This window comes from Bufo gargarizans, chromosome 2 (assembly GCF_014858855.1).
Source record: "Bufo gargarizans isolate SCDJY-AF-19 chromosome 2, ASM1485885v1, whole genome shotgun sequence".
Taxonomy (NCBI): domain Eukaryota; kingdom Metazoa; phylum Chordata; class Amphibia; order Anura; family Bufonidae; genus Bufo; species Bufo gargarizans.
In genome coordinates, this window is record NC_058081.1 from 261,202,408 (window position 1) to 261,220,960 (window position 18,553).

Sequence of the window (18,553 nt, forward strand, 5' to 3'; positions counted from 1 at the left end):
TCCCTGTACAGTACTGGTATAGCTCTGCACAGACCCTACTGGAGTATAAAGAACCCCCATGATCAGCAGAACATTTTCCCAGGCACATGAGTGCTCCTATACATGTGGTTTTACCCAATACTGCACCGATTGTGAACGTGCACGGATACACCCTGTGGACAACAGGAATGGTGATATCCAGCCGTCAGTTTAGTCACACATTTCCAGGAGGAATAACAGAGCATTGGCACAATGCAGATTTCTCAGAAAAGGTGCTTCAGCAGATTGGATCAGTTTTCGTGGATGCTACCAGCGAAATAGATGTTCTGCACATTAGAAGAAAGTTGGCTGAATCTGCCACTTTCAATGGGATTGACAATCTAATGAGTATTGGGGGCCCCCTGACTGTCCCTAGCAGATGCTGGAGGAAAAAGGGAAGGAAGGAGGCATGATGGATTTCAACATGCCTGATCCTTTGTTCCTGTGGGAGATAAGCTCCCACCATCTTACTCCCCACTACTCATTAAAGCAAACATGCACACTCAGCCGCTCAGGTATGTTTATGTGGGAGCAAGGAGTACGAGCAACATCGCATGTGTATGGCCACCTATGGTCTATTTCACACTGATGTTTGGTTGGATCAGCCAACAAATATATGTCAGTGATCGTTCCAAAATTTCACATCCCAATTTCTCTGTAGCCAGAAACACAAGGCTCCAGTAACAATCCATTCTTTGGGACAAGATGTATCCTTAGGGCTCATGCACACGAACGTGTGGGCCCCGTGCCTGTGTTGTGGACCGCAAATAATGGGTCAGCGATCCACAACATTCAGTCCACACCGCAAAAAATACGCTGCGGAAGCACAGCTCGAAATCCCACAGCAGTGCTCTGTAGTGCTTCCGCTCTGTATCTTGCAGATTTCTGACCCATTCAAGTGTTTGCGGGACACAGCACGGGTGCAACTATAACATTTATCACAGCAGAACTTGTATGTAAGAAAGAACTTAAAGGGAACCTGTCACCTGGATTTTGTGTATAGAGCTGAGGACATGGGTTGCTAGATGGCCGCTAGCACATCCACAATACCCAGTCCCCATAGCCCTCTGTGTTTTTATTGTGTAAAAAAAAACAACTAATTTGATACATATGCAAATTAACCTGAGATGAGTCAAGCGTGCAGGAGCCCAGCACCGCCCCCTCAGAATCGCCTCCTTGCTCCCCGACGTCAGAAAGCTAGAGCGCCGTAATCTCGCGATGCGCAAGTTAGCGCATGCACAGTGTCATTAGTGTTCCTTACCTGTGCTGGCATCAGCCTCAGGGCAGGAACTGCACATGCGCTAGCTCGCGCATCGCGAGATTACGGCGCTCTAGCTTTCTGTCGTCGGGGAGCAAGGAGGAGATTCTGAGGATGCGGGGCGGTGCTGGGCTCATCTCACACACAGGACACATCTCAGGTTCATTTGCATGTAGAAACACACAGGAAAGCCTACGTGTATGTAACTGTAAAAATAAGCCCTATGTTAAACATTAAAATAAAAATTCCATTCATACCTTTTAATGACCCCTAACATGTAAAAAGACATTAAGGGTATGTTCACAAGAAGGATTTTGGGAACAAGTTTCAGCGCTGATTCGGCACTAAAAACAGAGCCAAATCTCTGCTGAAACAGCTTCCCATTAAAAATGCCCCAGTTCATGAGGCCAAGGTTTTCAAGACCACCAAGAATCTACAGGTCCATTCTTAGTGCGGCTACCGTGTGGACCTGTCGCACCATCAGGATGTTCCTGTGGATGGGGAATAACAAACTTTGCACAACCCATATGTATCAATATAGGTGTCAAGATGTGCATGTTAAAGGGGACCCGGTACCTCTCCTGACCGGTCTGTTTTAGCAACTACTTGCATTCCCCATGTAATACTGGAAAATCTTTTTACGTTGTGCCAGTACTCTATTAATTCCACTATAAGTTTATGAATGTTACCAGTTGTGGGAGTGTCCCTGCACAGTTTGACCCTATTCAAATCGGTGCTACCAGTGTCAGACTGTGCAGGGACAAATCTCAAACTGGTAACACTCAGTTGGACCTTTATTGCAGACTGTTTGCAATTCACTCAGCTTCTAGTAGCAATTCAGGATCATGCACACGACCGTTGCAGTTTTTGCAGTTGGCAAAACAGGGATACCGGTCCTTTATTGAACTGTCTTATCCTTGTCCATAAAACGGAACATATTTTGCGAGGCTGCGGACCAGACATAAGGACACCGGTGTGCTGCCTGCATCTTTTGCGACCCCATTGAAGTGAATGGGTCTGCATCAGACCCGCAAAAAAAAAAAGAAGTGGATTGTATGCGGACCAAAAATAAGTTCATGAGCCCTAATATAGAAATGGCACAACAAATATATGAAGTGACTAGCAATAAAGCCCATTGTGTGATAAAAAAAAAAATACATCTAGAAGACAATGCACCCTAGGTATGCCACCACTCTGTCCCCTGTATGCCCATTGTGCAAAAAATACAATAGTCTCTAGAAAAAAACTGTTGATAATTTTCATTTTTTCATGAAACCGTAAACTGTGCAAGCATTTGGGGAGTGATAATCGTCCCATAGCAGAAGTAGACTCCTTCCACTTGTTGCTTCATAGTTGGATATTTTTTTGTTTATAGTTTTATTTATTTATTGGATCAAGTGGTGACATCATAACCTCTTCAGCCAATCAAAGAAGTCAGTCATTGCAGTCAGTTCCTTTATATATTAGTATGATGCTCCAGAATTGTTATAACATGGGTGTAACGTAAAGTGAATTAGTAAGATTTGAGAATGACAAAGCTCATGCAGGCTACGTGAATAAATATATTTACTAAGTGATTAAAGATACGATAAACACAAATAAATCACATACAGAATAATAAAAAGTAAATAAACCTCACTAGCCTAAATGGGGTGGACTCTGTTGATCATGCTATAACCCTTGGCAGTCTACCCTGTTATAACACATGACTGACACCCCAGGGTGTACAAGAGAGATAGGGCAATCATACTGACATCCTACCTAGAATGGAGGCCTGGTGGAGTCTCCCAAGTGAAGGTGGGTAGCAGAGTTTTAACCTGTTAGCCCCTCCTCCAGTGTGCATCACGCATGTGGTCTTATCAGCACAATGGGGGATGGGTACTCTCTCTAACCCACTTCATTACAAGGGAAACTTATAAACTATTACAGAGTATTAAACAGAATTAAAGGAGAGAACCAGTCAGTCACTTAAAAATACCCTTACAGTACAATGGGGAATGCAAGTAGTTACTAAAACTGACATGTCAGGAGGTGACAGCTCCTCTATAATGGGGAAATTTTCAAACAGCCATTCCTTTGCATTTTTTTTTTTTTTAAATCGATCTAGCTGTAGGGGGCTCTTTTTGTAGCTCAAAATCCATTTGCCAAGTACCTGATATTCATTTACATAGTGAAGGCAGCATTAGTGCATAAATTATATGCCTGCAGAGCGCTGTTGCATTGTGTTTGCTTTTACTTTTGTATGTTCTGCTACGCACGTGTGCATTCACTTCATTCTCCAGAATGTGCTGACTAACTTTGTCTTTTGTTTTTGCAATATGCTTTTGAAGGTGTGTCTGTCTCCACTTTGGTTGCGCTAACAAACCCATCATTTCCAGAGGCTGGTTCTAATTAGTGGGACTGTCTCACTTCATCAAATGTCATTTATCATGTAGAGAAAGTTAATACAAGGCACTTACTAATGTAGAGTAGAGATACCGGCTCACTGTTTCTGCGGTTAAATTGCATCCGGTTTTCAACCTCCTTATACAGGTACAACGAAAAATAGAAAGATTTGGACTCCAGCACTCACTTATTTTGAAGTGTCAAATTCTCAGTCTTTATTTAGCAAGTGTGCACAGACAATACAGGACTCAAATTCTCTCTGGTGTAGGCTGTTAGGCACTTACTAATGTATTGCGATTGTCCATATTGCCTCCTTTGCTGGCTGGATTAATTTTCCAGTCACATTATACACTAGTCATGCTTGCACACAATAGGGAAATGCGTGTGCAAGCACAGCCACCACTGATGGATTGCAGGGTGGTCTGTGACCATGGAAATGAGCAGTGTATGATGTAATGGAAAAAATGAATCCAGTCAGCAAAGGAGGCAATCTGGATAATAACAATACATTAGTAAGCGATTTGTATTAACTTTCTCTACATGATAAATTCTATTTGCTGAAGTGAGACAACCCCTTTAGCACGCAGGTTGGCACAGAGAGGGGTATCATACAGTTGGTTCCCACCCAGAATAAGGTCACCTCGCTGTAGTGAATGGGCACAAATTATTTTGATCAAAACTTTTACTAATCATTTTATATAGAGTATGTAGCATTATTTCATATATTCTATGTTTGCTGTTGCATTGTGTTTTCTTTAACTCGATCAGAGGTATGTTACCCCTTTGATCATGACGTGGTCAGCAGTGAACATGTCAATCAAGGGACATATAGTGAAAATGTGACTTTAAATGTCATCATATTTTCAACACTATGGGTGGAATTTATCATTAAAAAAAGTTGAAAACCTTGCGTTTGTGACTTTTTAAATGCCATTGCACTGAAATCGAGGAGCAATTGATGTTTCTATGTCACCCTCACCACTTTCCCAAAAAGAAGTTGCGTGGCGACGGCTGAGAGCGACTAGCTGACCCATTGATATTCTCTTCTTTTACGCCAGTTTTCTGGCATAAAAGAGGACTTTAATCTACAGCAGCTCAAAGCTGATTAGTTGATGAAAACGGGATGGCCCGAAACGCATCCTGAGAGTGTATACCTTATGATATGATTAAACGCATAAGCCTTTGAAACACCTTGCATTTGCCGGGATTTTTCTACACAATAGATTTCAGTCTAGGCGCTTGAACTACCAGAAGATGTGCCTCATCATAAATTAGGCACATCCTCTATCAGGGATATCATAGCTTGGCGTAAAACCCCCCCACAAATTCGGGTTTATGATAGCAGGTCATGTAGCACTCATTTGCACGTTATGTGTATGGTGTGGGATAGGTTAATCTCCAGCTTATTTCTGGAGTTTCTTACACAACAAACTGTTAAACTAATGCAATAAAGCCAGTCCCTAACATTAGCTGCGCAATTCTTATTTCATTTTTCCAGAATAAAACTGGTTTTCCCTCTTGTTCCATCTACACATGGTGACAGGGATGTCTACGTATTCTGCACCCTAAGGCATATTGCTATTAAGCAATGCTACTGGAATTTTTTCCAGCGAGCCGTGCTACTGGTGCTGGATTAGCTGTTAACCCTTTAAAAAGGTCTAATATTGAGGTCACTACTTCCTACAGACTTGCTTCTGTAAACCATGGGTGAAATGTCTAATGCTGTACCACCGGCACCCCAGAGCCCCAAAGTCAAGAGATTAAAGGGTTTGTCATCCCCTAAACTGCCTCCCCATACGCCCAGGCCCTTCACACAGCTTGTACTTACCTGGCTCCCCGGCACCCACATCGCTTCCAATATTGGTACGGCCGCAGCTGCATCTTCCCGTCGCACGGATCAACACATCTGTCGACTGGGGGGTGGGGAACAGCCAATAGCAGGAACAAGCCTCCCTAGCGTCACCCATGCTGGTATGAAAAGCGATGAGGGTACCGGGGAGCCAGGTAAGTACAATCTGTGTGATGGGCCCGGGCGTATGGGGAGGCATGTTAGGGGTTTGATGGTATCTGCCCATTCCCCAGTGCTAGTCAGCATTCCTAGATAATTGGTGCAATTACCATTAAAAATAATTGTAAAGTATGGACTGGCACTCTGTATGTGTGGCTACAAATCTAATACACAATATATAAAGTGATCACACTCATTTAATAAATGAACAAATATCAATAAAACACTTATAGTGTCATAAAAAAAATAAAAATCAACCAAACAAACGCGTTCATGCTGATACACATTGTGATAATGTGTATGAGAAAAGGGCAGGCGATATGCGCAAAAATTGCAAAGGTTCCTTATAAAGGTAAATGAAGATTCCTTCTGAGTGATTGTATTGTTTCACTAGTCCGCATAAAGTGCATTTAATAGTGCTACTTGGTCATATACTTATAGCTTACGGCTTGTGAGCCAAAACGTCCTTGATAGGAATAAGTAGTCTTGGGTATAATTGCGATTAGGTGTCCGGACCCAGTTATTGCAGATGGTGACGATTTGCACTATACTAAAAGCATGTACAGGTCTTACCTGCTTCCGGATGGATTGCAGTTTAATCTGTCCTAAAATATGGCATTACATACCCGGTGTAGCGATTGCTGCTGTATGTATTCTTCCACGCTGTTCGGGCAGACGCCGGCGTGTCACGTGGTCTGTAGCAGAAGTATGACTTGTATCTCGCAGCAAGGTGTGGCGGGAACTGGTGCCGAAAATAGGATCCGAAAATTTTTACTTTATTTGGAGCGCTCCAATTATTCAAAAGTTTCTTAAGCAGGTTTTTAGATCATCCGTGTAGAGGAGGTCTCTTATTAGTCTGGTGGGAGTTCTCAGCTGTTTACGCCAGACGCGTTTTCGGGGACCTCTTACCCCTTCCTCAGTGGCAGCTGCTCTCCCATTTTTGAACTGACTATAGACCGCCCAAAACATGGTGCGGATTTGACATCCAGAAATTTAGCTCTATTGTTGTACATGTGGTTTTTCGTGCGGTTTTATTGCGGTTTTTCACTACTTGTGCGTTTTTTTTGTTATGATGTATATCATGATGAGACCTAACAAAAAAAAAAACGCACAAGTAGTGAAAAACCGCAATAAAACCGCACGTACAACAATAGAGCTAAATGTTTTGGGCGGTCTATAAATAGTCAGTTCAAAAATGGGAGAGCTGTTGCGACTGAGGAAGGGGTAAGAGGTCCCCGAAACGCGTCTGGCGTAAACAGCTGAGAACTCCCACCGGACTAATAAGAGACCTCCTCTACACGGATGATCTAAAAACCTGCTTAAGAAACTTTTGAATAATTGGAGCGCTCCAAATAAAGTAAAAATTTTCAGATCCTATTTTCGGCACCAGTTCCCGCGACACCTTGCTGCGAGATACAAGTCATACTTCTGCTACAGACCACGTGACACGCCGGCGTCTGCCCGAACAGCGTGGAAGAATACATACAGCAGCAATCGCTACACCGGGTATGTAATGCCATATTTTAGGAAAGATTAAACTGTAATCCATCCGGAAGCAGGTAAGACCTGTACATGCTTTTAGTATAGTGCAAATCAGCACCCGACTCATCACCATCTGCAATAACGGGGTCCGGACACCTAATCGCCAAATCTAGGATGTTTTGGCTCACAAGCCGTAAGCTATAAGTATATGGCCAAGTAGCACTAGTGAATGCACTTTATGCGGACTAGTGAAACAATACACTCACTCAGAAGGAATCTTCATTTACCTTTATAAGGAACCTTTGCCATTTTTGCGCATATCGCCTGCCCTTTTCACATACTCATTATCACAATGTGTATCAGCATGAACGCGTTTGTTTGATTTTTTTATGATGTTTTTATAGTGTTTTATTGATATTTGTTCATTTATTAAATTAGTGTGATCACTTTATATATTGTGTATTAGATTTGTAGCCACACATACAGAGTGCCAGTCCATACTTTACAATTATTTCCAATACCTTTTCTGTACGGGTGATACAGTTATTTGGACTAGAGCACCTGTTCCCTGTCACATAAGAGTGAGCTATTCCTATTACCCTTTTTTTCAACAATTACCATTAAAAGTCTTCTTTTCTGAAATAGGAAGACTGGGATACTGTTAGGGGACTAGATTCCTTCCTGCCAAAAACAAACATCTTATCTACAATCCATCCATAGCACCACTCTGTTGCCACCTTTAATTTTGGCAAAGAAACATAGATCTTTATGCTACAGTGAATACATTACATAGCCAATAGTAATTGCACAAGATTTCTAGCGCCGGGCAAGGCACCTACTGTGCCACCTTATGGCTTCGCTAAGGCATACAAGCTGGTTATGATGGCCTGTTGAACAATTATTGGGCAGTTCCAAATATTGATTCTTATACATGTTTGGGCAATAGGGCTGCAGCTATCAACTATTTTTTGTTATCTAGTATTCTATCAATTAATCCAATGATCAATCGCGTATTCTTATAACAAAACTAATTATAGATCATCAGCTTCTGATGGGCCGGGGTCCGACACCCGGGACCTCCGCCGATCAGCTCCTGCAGCGCCACGGCTTTCTCACTGTTTACCGCCGGGCCGCGGCTAAGCTCCATTCAAGTGAGCAGAGCTTAGCCCCGCCCATGCTAGTTGATACTAGTCGTGACGTCAGTGGGCAGGCGGCTCGGCGGTAAACAGTGAGAAGGCCGTGGCGCTGCTGAAGCGCCGCTGCCTTCTCAAACAGCTGATCGGCGGGGGTCCCGGGTGTCGGACCCCGGCCGATCAGAAGCTGATGATCTATCCAGAGGATAGATCATCAGTTAAATGAAAGTCCAGAACCCCTTTAATACAAGCCACTTACTAATGTATTGTGATTGTCCATGGTTACGACCACCCTACAATCCAGCAGTGGTGGCCATTAGGGATGAGCAAGGTACCAATTGGAACTAAAGCAGAGTTCGGATTGGTACCTTGCGAGACTTCGGGAATAACAGACTTCGCCTTGTTGGAGGCTGTAAGGAGATGGATCTCCGTACAGCATTAAACTGCAAAGCGACTTTGGATCTAGGATCCGAAGCCGACTTCACTCACCACTAGTGGCCATGCTTCCACACTATAGAAAAAAAGTGCTGGCCTCTCTGGTGGCCAGGACTATGGGAGCTCACATAGGCTTGTGCTTTTTTCTGTAGTGTGCAAGCACTACCGCTGATGGATTGCACGGTAGTCGTAACCATGGAAACAAGCAATGTAGAATGTGATGGTAAAACTAATCCAGCCAGCAAACGAGGCAATATGGACAATCACAATACATTAGCAAGTGGCTTGTATTCACTTTCACTACATGACAAATGCTATTTGCTGAAGTGAGACAACCCCTTTAAGGCTACTGCTCTATCTAATGCAGAGACTAAAGCTGGGCACACACACAAGATACCCGTGGGCCTCATTTAGCCGACGAGTGGAGTTACTGTATTACAGACCTCTCTTGGCAGTAGTTTATGTCCTCAAGAACAAAAGGATCAGACATGTTGAAAGCCAATTGCCCCGTCTTCAAACATCTGCTGTCAATGAAGACTCTGGAGGCCTCCATATAGTAACTTGTTAGCCCCACCGAAATCGGTGGGTTCATCCAATACTTAACTAATGTGTATGGCCAGCTTCAATCCAGAATGAAAATGATCAGAAACAAACCCAATTAAACAATGAAGTTTGGGATGCTGGAAATCAATGAGAAGAGATGTGACTGCAGCTATGGATAAAATGTTGCTTTATGGCGCAATATCACTTATGGTTCTTTTCAATATAAGAAAAGCATCTACAAAGCAAGAAAATATACTCCACTCAGATTATAGCAGCGGAGAAGATATCAACAAGCACTCTGCCATTTATACCAATTTCAACACTGATCTAATGGGAGTTGACACAAGACTGTACATTTTTAGACTAAATATGAACAGCCCAGATGCCAGTTTAATGTTCCTAGTACTCAGGGATAAGAACTGCCATTAATATCAATAGACAGTGCATTTCTTGTATCAGTGCTTGCTTCTGGAATACGATCAGTTACTGCTACTAGCTTTTGAATATTTACTTGCCCTAAGCAGACAAGGCCGTAATCTGGACACACATCTTAAAATTACAGGTATTTTTTACTTTTATGAAATCTGAGTAAACGTACCAACCTTTAAACCTCTCAAGATCTGATATACTAGAAACTGAATTCTATCTTCTGACAGTTTCTCGTGTTTCATTATCTTGCCCAAGTCTGTGCCCATGAAAGGCATAACCAGATAACTGTTAAAAACAAAAATCAGACATTATGTGAGACCACTTGTGCCACGGTCAAGCAAGAAACATGGTCACATTTATTGTCTGAATTAAATGTGTAGATTTTTATTCTTACTGGCAGTAGCTATTACTTGAATTACAAATACAGGAATATAGCACACCAGAAACAGGAGAGGACAGAATACTGTAGACCGGAAGACACATTACATAGCGTCCACAACACAGTTTTTATAGGAATAATACAATTTATATAGCACATAAGACATGGACATGTGATTATGATCCTTCTAAAAACAGACAGTAGAAATATGGAAACTAGAGGAAAATTCAAGCTTCTACATTTTAAGTCTGCACTCACCTACCTCTACAGTAATCTTATATCTTCTCTGTTCCACAACCCCAAACCTTTATCTCCCTACTCTGTTCCCAGGTGTACCCCCCCCCCCCCCCATCTCTCTTCTCAGCTGAGGACTTGAATGTTAAAAATAAGGCAATGGCTCACTCTTCCATGTCCAAGGATTGGTGCTCTAGTCCAATTGAATCACCCTTTCAATGGTAAGTATTATATATTATAAGATGGACTGGCACTCTAACATGGGTAAATCACATAGATGCACTGTAGATATACCATGTATGCGTGGTGGTACATGATATGTACGGAGTGATTCTGCGACCCCTATCACGCACCTACAGCAGAAACCCTCTTGGTACATACACCTATGTACATGTTTTTAGTCTGTTTATTATTTTAGACGTATGTTTTAGATATTTTAGATGTGTATTACATTTTGAATGACCCCAATAAATATGTTTTTTTTACAGTATATCCATGTTAAAGTGCCAGCCCATCTTCTAATACACAATACTTAAAGAGGACCTTTCACTTGTATAAACTATGTGAACTAAGTATGCTGGCATGTAGAGCGGCGCCCGGGGATCTCACTGCACTGAAGGAGACGCCCACAGGACAAGGGCAGACACCGCCTACTATAACTTACAGAGCAAAGGTACCGGAGGGCATAACGGGAGAACGGAGCGGCGCCCGGGGATAATAGTAAGTGCAGTGAGATCCCCGGGCGCCGCTCTACATGTCAGCATACTTAGTTCACATTGTTTTTACAAGTGAAAGGTCCTCTTTAAAGAAAATGTGTCACCAGTCTTATGCTGCTAGGTTCTATAAGCTCCAGTGCATGCAAACGAGTCCTGATATTCATGAGCTTCTGGATTTCTCCGCCCCTGCCACTGATTGACAGCAGGGGGTGGGGAAAATTAGAGGCTCATGAATATTCAGGACTCATTGGCATGCGCTGGAGATGTTCAATACAACATTTTAGTAGAATGGCTGAGACAATTAAAGAAAGAGACCTAGAATTTTGCTAAGGGGATCGGTCACTAGTTTATGTTGTCTTTTGTCAGAACACCATAAAACTTGTGACAGATTCCCTGTAAGGTGCCCATACACAATTGGTGGCTGTCACTCTCCCAAGTAATACATACATCTACCAACATACATCGGAGAAAGCTGCTGCCAGAAACTGCTGGCAGTGTCATATCTCCCCAGGAGAACAAAATTACGGAGATGAAATTAAGGAAGCTCTCAGATATTAGATAAAAATAGTGTGTCTGACTGAACATAGTCTAATTCGTATGGGGTCTTTACTACTGTGTTTATCTAAACCCTATCCCATCTCTTCAACTTATCACTTACCCACTGGTGTCTTCCCTTTTTCTTTTAAACTTGCAATCACCACACCCATCCTCAAGAAGCCATTCCTCATCCCATCTTCTTTCTCCAGCTATTGCTCACACTACTCAAGTTTAGATCAAAACTCCTTAAACATGTCTACCTAGAACTTTCCTCACATCTCTCATACCACTCCCTTGTTGACCAGCTCCAATCTGGTTTCCAACTCCACCTTTCAAAGTCAAATGTAACTTCTCTGCCCTTGATACAGCTGATCACTCCCCTCCTGTCGAAAACCTTTGATTACACACTAATTGGTTGTCTGCAATAATTGGAAACCTCAGACAAGCCCCAAAATGGGGCTATGCTATACTGACCACCCCTTTCTCCAGCGACATTCTTGGTACTGTTCTGGTTCTCCTGCCACTGTTTTATTACAAACAGCACTGGTGACAGGAGGGAGCGGGAGAACAGCGCTGTAGATACAGTAGTGGCGAGCATAACATGTTCTTTTTTTTAAAAGGGGTATTCTGGTTATGTAAAGTTATCCCCTAACTATTAGATTTGTGGGGGTCTTACTGCTGGGACCCCCTTATTAGGATAACAGGAACTCTGTATCCCATGGAGACCCGCCAAAATGAATGGAGTGGCTGGTTGGGCATGCGCACAGCAGCTCCATTAATTTCTACAGGAGTTCTGGAGATAAGAGTATAGCACTCTGCTATCTCAAGAACTCCCACAAAAAATAATGGAGGTGCTGCACATATGCCCAACCAGCCGCACCATTCAGAGGGCTTTGCGGGAACAAGTGTAGGACCCCCACTGATCAAATAGTTATCCCCCTATGCACAGGATAGGGGGATAACTTTACACAACTGCAATGTCCCTTTGATCCATTTTAGGGCTTGTCCAAGTTTTTTTATTATCTCGGACTACCCCCTTTACGTTTTAGTAAACAATACCTAAAGCACACAATTATTGATTGTACAATTTACTGTGCTTTTCTGTAAATTATAATCTTGTACTATAGAAAAAAAAACATGTAGAGACAGAAACAAACAGATTACAGAATAATTGACTTGCTGCAATGTAACAAGGCGCAACCCATTTCACAAAAGTCATAAAACAATCACACTAGGCAAAGCATTAGGCATAATGACCGACAAACACTTGTAATGCGCTTTTCTCACAGGCACTTAAAGCGCAGGGATAGCTGTGTGGCTGGGGCAACTACCTGGGAAGTCAGTGACTGCCATAAAGGCGCTTGACCCACCACACAATGCACACTAGGGGCAATTTTGGAGCAAAAATTGTAGTCAATTTGTATATTTTTAAGAGTGTGGGAGGAAGCCCACACAAACACCAGAACATACAAACTCCATGCAGATGTTGTCCCTGATCAGGACTGTCCCATGGTAGAGGTATATCATGATTTCCAGTGAACCCCTTTTTGATAAACAGGGACAGGATAAAGTTTTTTTTTTGGTGGAGGTCTGTGATCTGGGACTGAATACATCTTATGAATGATATACTGGTATATATTATGCACCCTGCAGCTCCATTCATTCTCTATGGGACTGCCTGTACTTGGCTATTTCTGGCAGTCCCATACACAATGAATGGAGCGGCAGGGCACATGCTCAACCTGCCACTCCATAAGCATGGGACCATGGGAAGAACCCTGTTCTCGGGATTGGTGAAGGTTTGAGCGGTTGGACTGGCTGCGATCAGTTAGTTATCCCCTATCCTGAGGGTAGAGAATAACTGAAATATATGGTATAACCCCTTTATGGGTAAGGCAAATCGGTCTGGCTGGAGACGGATTGTGTGGCCATGAATGGGCATGGCCAGACAGTTTTGCCTTACCCCTCAAATTATTCACTTCAAAGTGAAAGTTACTAAAAAGCGGCAAAAAATAAAATAAAAAATACATTAGAATAGCCCAAAAGTAATCCATTGTAAAAACACGTTAAATACATCTAAAATTTGCTGACACATGCACTCCCACTCCCTTAGGCCCGATTCAGACAATACCATCCACGTGGTATCCAGACTGCACCTGTATAGAACACAACCCATTAAAGTAAATTATGCTATTGGTTATTGATAAAACACTTGCAGTATGCTCTATTCTTGTCCAATTTCTGTCCAAAATTCATTTATTCAAATGACTGGGTCTGGAAAAAAAAAATCTGACGCTCCCAGACATCCAGGTATGTCCTTGTTTGCAGATGGAAATTGTGCCTGCCTTAAGATCACTGGCATCAGACGAACAGCTAAGTACACTACAAATGGTGGTAGTGTAGGATCTGCCAAGCCACTTCACTTTCACCTGAGGAGTGGAGTTGGGGGTACATTTCAGAGTGTACATGTGGCCAAAAGCAGTCCCAGATGTGGTGAGCAGTGTTTTTAAAAAGCTTGTAACCTGGCCATACTATTTTACCACTAAGACCATTATTTTAACCAGTGGGGTGCCTTGCATGGAGGCAGACCAGGTGACTGCAACAGTGCCCATGAGGGAAGGGGAGAGACCCCGAGTTACTTTCACAGCTTTTAGACATCAAGTGAATTAGATGCAGCCACCACTAGGGGGAGCTCACTGCAAAGAGATTTCTACAGCTCTTAGTACATATGAGTTTATGCAGGGATGAGCTCCCCCTAGTGGTGGCTCCTGGCTTCCATGGCTTTATCATTTACAGTGGGATATGAAGCTCACTGGGTGTATTTACTGCTATTCTATGGCATAAATACATAGAAAAAGTATGGCATTTAACCCAAGTGTTGCATTTTCAGAGTCACAGAATACAAAGAAAGCCTTTGAAAAGGGACAGAAAAGAGCAGATCCAAACACACCTAATTAGGAAACATTCATTTTTTTTTGGGGGGGGGGGTCGAATTCAAAATTTTGCTATGGGTCCCTATAACTTCTGCGAACGGCCTTGGTTTTTACATGGGTTCTGCAATCATCATTCTAATTGTATGGCTGACTTCCAATTTACATGTAGCATATACTACAGACATGTCTGCACATCAGTCTAGTAATTAGTATATGCTTCCTGTTTACTAGGCAGAATATGAAGTCTCGCAGTTATTCTCTTACTTGCATCATGCGGTCTCTTCCTTTATATGGAGATTAGGGAGAACAAATTAAGTTTTTACTCTATGCCGCCCCTGATAAAAGGTTCTAAAACCTGGACAATTTGGAGAGCCAAGCCACCACATTATCCTGGACTCAACCAGCATCAAAACCGCGAGTGGCTACGAATGTAGCATAAAAAGTTGCATTTGCTATTTACTTAATGCAGTTCGCACTCTTTAAATGACTTTCCAGATTACCTTTGCAGTCAATTTTATGAATTATTTTTGTGGGACTTATTTTAAGAAATAAATATAAAAGTTACGTTTTGAGTAGGTTAAACGTTTCCAGAGCTGACATCTCATGACCAAACTAGCATCCCCTTGATATAAAACAGTCAAATCACAGTCAAGGAGCAAATATGATAGAAGTTGGAAAATGCAAGACTATTTACCAGTATCCAGTGTTTCAGTAGATCTTACAACCTGTCACAACTTGCTTCTGAAAAGGAGGATCACTGTAGGGCCTAACTGAAAATATGTTAAGTATGCAGCCAAAAGGGATTGCAAATGCTGACATTTCACTGCCATCGGTAAGACATCAGAGAGGCACACAATCTAACACGTCACACCGCAACACACACATTCACATGCAGGGCGTTTATACAAAGCGTGCAGGGGTCTCCTCCCTACTGACTGAAAACTAGAGGAATCGGCAGGTACAAAATGTGACAACTTACAAGTCAGTGAATTTCTCCAGGGACAAGTCAGGAGTAAATACATCTAGTAGGCCAATAACCTGCAAGACATTGGTACAAGTGAAAAAAAAGATTATTTCAGCAATCATGTTTTACTACAAAATGAGGGAAAGATGTAACATATTAAGACAAAATGTGCCACCGTATGTATATATTATGTGCGTGGTGGTAAAGAAACAAATGGTTAGCCAAATTTTTGCTTAAAGGGATTCTGTCACCTCTTTTTAGACTATAGGGATGCGAACATGCACGGGTTAGATCACCGAATTATACCTGTCCCATATCTGAGTGGTTTTATTGAGTAAAAAATGATTTTATAGATATGTAAATCAGCCGGGTAAGGAACCCAAGGGGCCGTACTAACCATTCTGGAGCCCAGCCACGCACCCTGTGAAGGAGCACAGCACCGCCTGTATCCAGGAATCTCCTCCTTGCTCACTCACAAAGTCAGATCGCCATAATCTCGCGATGCGGGAGCTCGCACATGCGCAGTTCCTTCCCTGAGACCGATACCAGCACAGGGAAGGAACACTATATACCAGCACTGCACATTGCGAGATTACGGCGATTGCGGACAGGCTAGCAGCGATCTAGCCGTGCATGTCCGCATCTTTATAGGGTAAATAGAGGTGAAAGAATCACTTTAAGAAAAAGAACAAACGCACACAATAGAGAACACAAAATAAATACATTATGAGCAATAGTCTAAAAATCCTTGAGCTGTCTCCTTCTGGTAACAGGCTATAATTTTATTCACTCCTTTCTAGAACTAGTCAGACATTCAATTATGGACAATGGAAGCCGCTAATTTCATGAGGATCTGAAGAGAGATCTATTGCCCATGGGCACTGTCAGACCCTCAGCCAAGGATAGGGAAACATAGGCTGGGGACTGCAGATTCTGGATCTGCTCTGTCTTACAGAAACGTAGCTAAACACGCATTACAGGCCAAAAGCTGTTGGCTGGCTATTAAAGAGGACCTTTCACTAGAATAAAACATCTAAACTAACTATACAGACATGGAGAGCGGCGCCCAGGGATCTCCCTGCACTTACTGTTATACCTGGGCTCCCGGTATAGCCTCCGGTATCTTCATAGTTAGGCTCCACCCAGGGGAACCTGCCGGCGTCTCATTCTACCATGCTGTAGCGCTGGCCAATCGCAGCGCTCAGCTCATAGCCCGAGAGGCTTTTTTTTCTCTCAGGCTATGAGCTGAGCGCTGCGATTGGCCAGCGCTACAGCATGGGAGAATGAGACGCAGGCAGGTTCCCCTGGGTGGAGCCCAACTATGAAGATACCGGAGGCTCTAACGAGAGAATGGAGCGGCGCCCAGGTATAACAGTAAGTGCAGGGAGATCCCTGGGCGCCGCTCTACATGTCTGTATACTTAGTTTAGATGTTTTATTCTAGTGAAAGGTCCTCTTTAAGCAGTTAGCCAATAAATGCGTTTAGCCTCATTTTGGAATATTTCTGGGGGAAATAAAGCACGGATCCACAAAAAATACGGATGACTGACAATAATAGGACATGTTCAATGCTTTTGCGGAAAGGACATACGGAAACAGAATGCACATGGAGTAACTTCAATTTTTTTTTTTTTTAACAGACCCATTGAAATGAATGGTTCCATGTACGGTTCGCAAAACCCCCCCCCCCAAAAAAAAATGGAACGGACACAGAAAGAAAACCCGTTTGTGTGCATGAACCCTTACTGCTGCAATTACCTCTTTTAACAGGAGTGGTGACTTTCCTATCAATATGTCCTATTGTCATATGGATGTCACAGAGAGGGGCCCCTACTCATGATGGCCCTCTGTATGCAAAAGTGGAGGACTGCTCCAGCATGCCCAGCTATAATTTGATTACACAGCATGTAATACTTAGGTGAGGTCCCCCCCCCCCCCCCCCCCCCCAAGCAATAACCTGATCAAGGGGTGTTGATAAGACCTCATGCACATGACTGGTTTGGGTCCGACTCCGAGCCGCATTTTTTACTGGTCAGATGAGGACCCATTTCACTTCAATGGGGCCGCAAAAGATGTCAACAGCACACTGTGAGCTGCTGCATCTGCATATCTGTTCTGTGGCCAAGCAAAAATATATAGAACTTGTCCTACCTCTTGACTGTACCACAGACAAGGATAGGACTGCTCTATTGAGGGCTGGATGTTCATTTAAGACCACCACTTAGTGCAAGTATGCCCACCAAACAACTGATCACATCTTTTATGTAGGCATATCATTGTTTGTTGGCATTATTTCAACAATATGCAAAATTTATGGTGAGCAGAAGAAGTAGCTCTATACAGTCTTCAAGAACATGACAGAAGAGGACAACTTCTTCCTGAGGCTCTGTTGTAAATTATCTGATTTTATGTACATTTATCTGTGATTTAGGGAAAAATAACAGGCAAACAATAGTCTCAGAGGAGGTCGGCACGTGTCCCATCACTGAACAGCAGGTAGAGGAAGGCATGTGAGGACATAATTGTGCCATCGATTACACAGCGTTGGGCAGTGACCTCCCTCCCCGGGCTTCCTGCCATTAAACAGCGGATGTTACATTCCTTAGTAACATGGTTAGGAAGGTTGAAGCAAGACAAAAGTCCATCTAGTTCAACCTCTTATCTTGCAGGGTTGAGAGCAGCCAGGAACCAGATCCTTCCAAACTGTAAAAGTACAACAATCAGAATAAATCCCTGAATCCACTTGACCTCTCTAGCAAAACATAAACCATTCTAACACCCAACTCAAAATAATTTCCACCAAGGGCATTGAGACGCCTTAAAGAAGAACTCACGATCCGGCACTTGGATCTTCGGTTCCTCTTCTCTTCGTTCTGTCTACTGATTGGGATGAGCTGGGTCTAGGCCACGTGACCTATGGTCATGTTGTCACTGGACTACGGGAAGCAGTGAGAAGGCTGCAGAGTTACTGCAAGCGCCACGGCCTTGTCAAACAGCTGTGGACACACTGCAATCAGATGCTGATGACCTATCCGGAGGACAGATCATTAGTCAGAAAAAGGCCAAGAAAGCAGATAACCCCTTTAAGCCATCTTTTTGA

The 18,553-nt window shown here is 42.9% G+C and overlaps 1 protein-coding gene across 1 annotated transcript in view; it reads right to left on the bottom strand.

Moving 5' to 3' along the window:
* The window catches only part of MAPK12 (mitogen-activated protein kinase 12), a 79,007-nt gene that overhangs the window by 36,181 nt on the left and 24,273 nt on the right, over positions 1-18,553 (bottom strand). Inside the window, exons 3-4 of the mRNA XM_044280253.1 lie at positions 15,470-15,528; positions 9,865-9,976 (exon numbers count right to left, since the gene is read on the bottom strand). Coding sequence (XP_044136188.1) covers positions 9,865-9,976; positions 15,470-15,528 — 171 coding nt within the window. The remainder of the gene's footprint in view (positions 1-9,864; positions 9,977-15,469; positions 15,529-18,553) is intronic.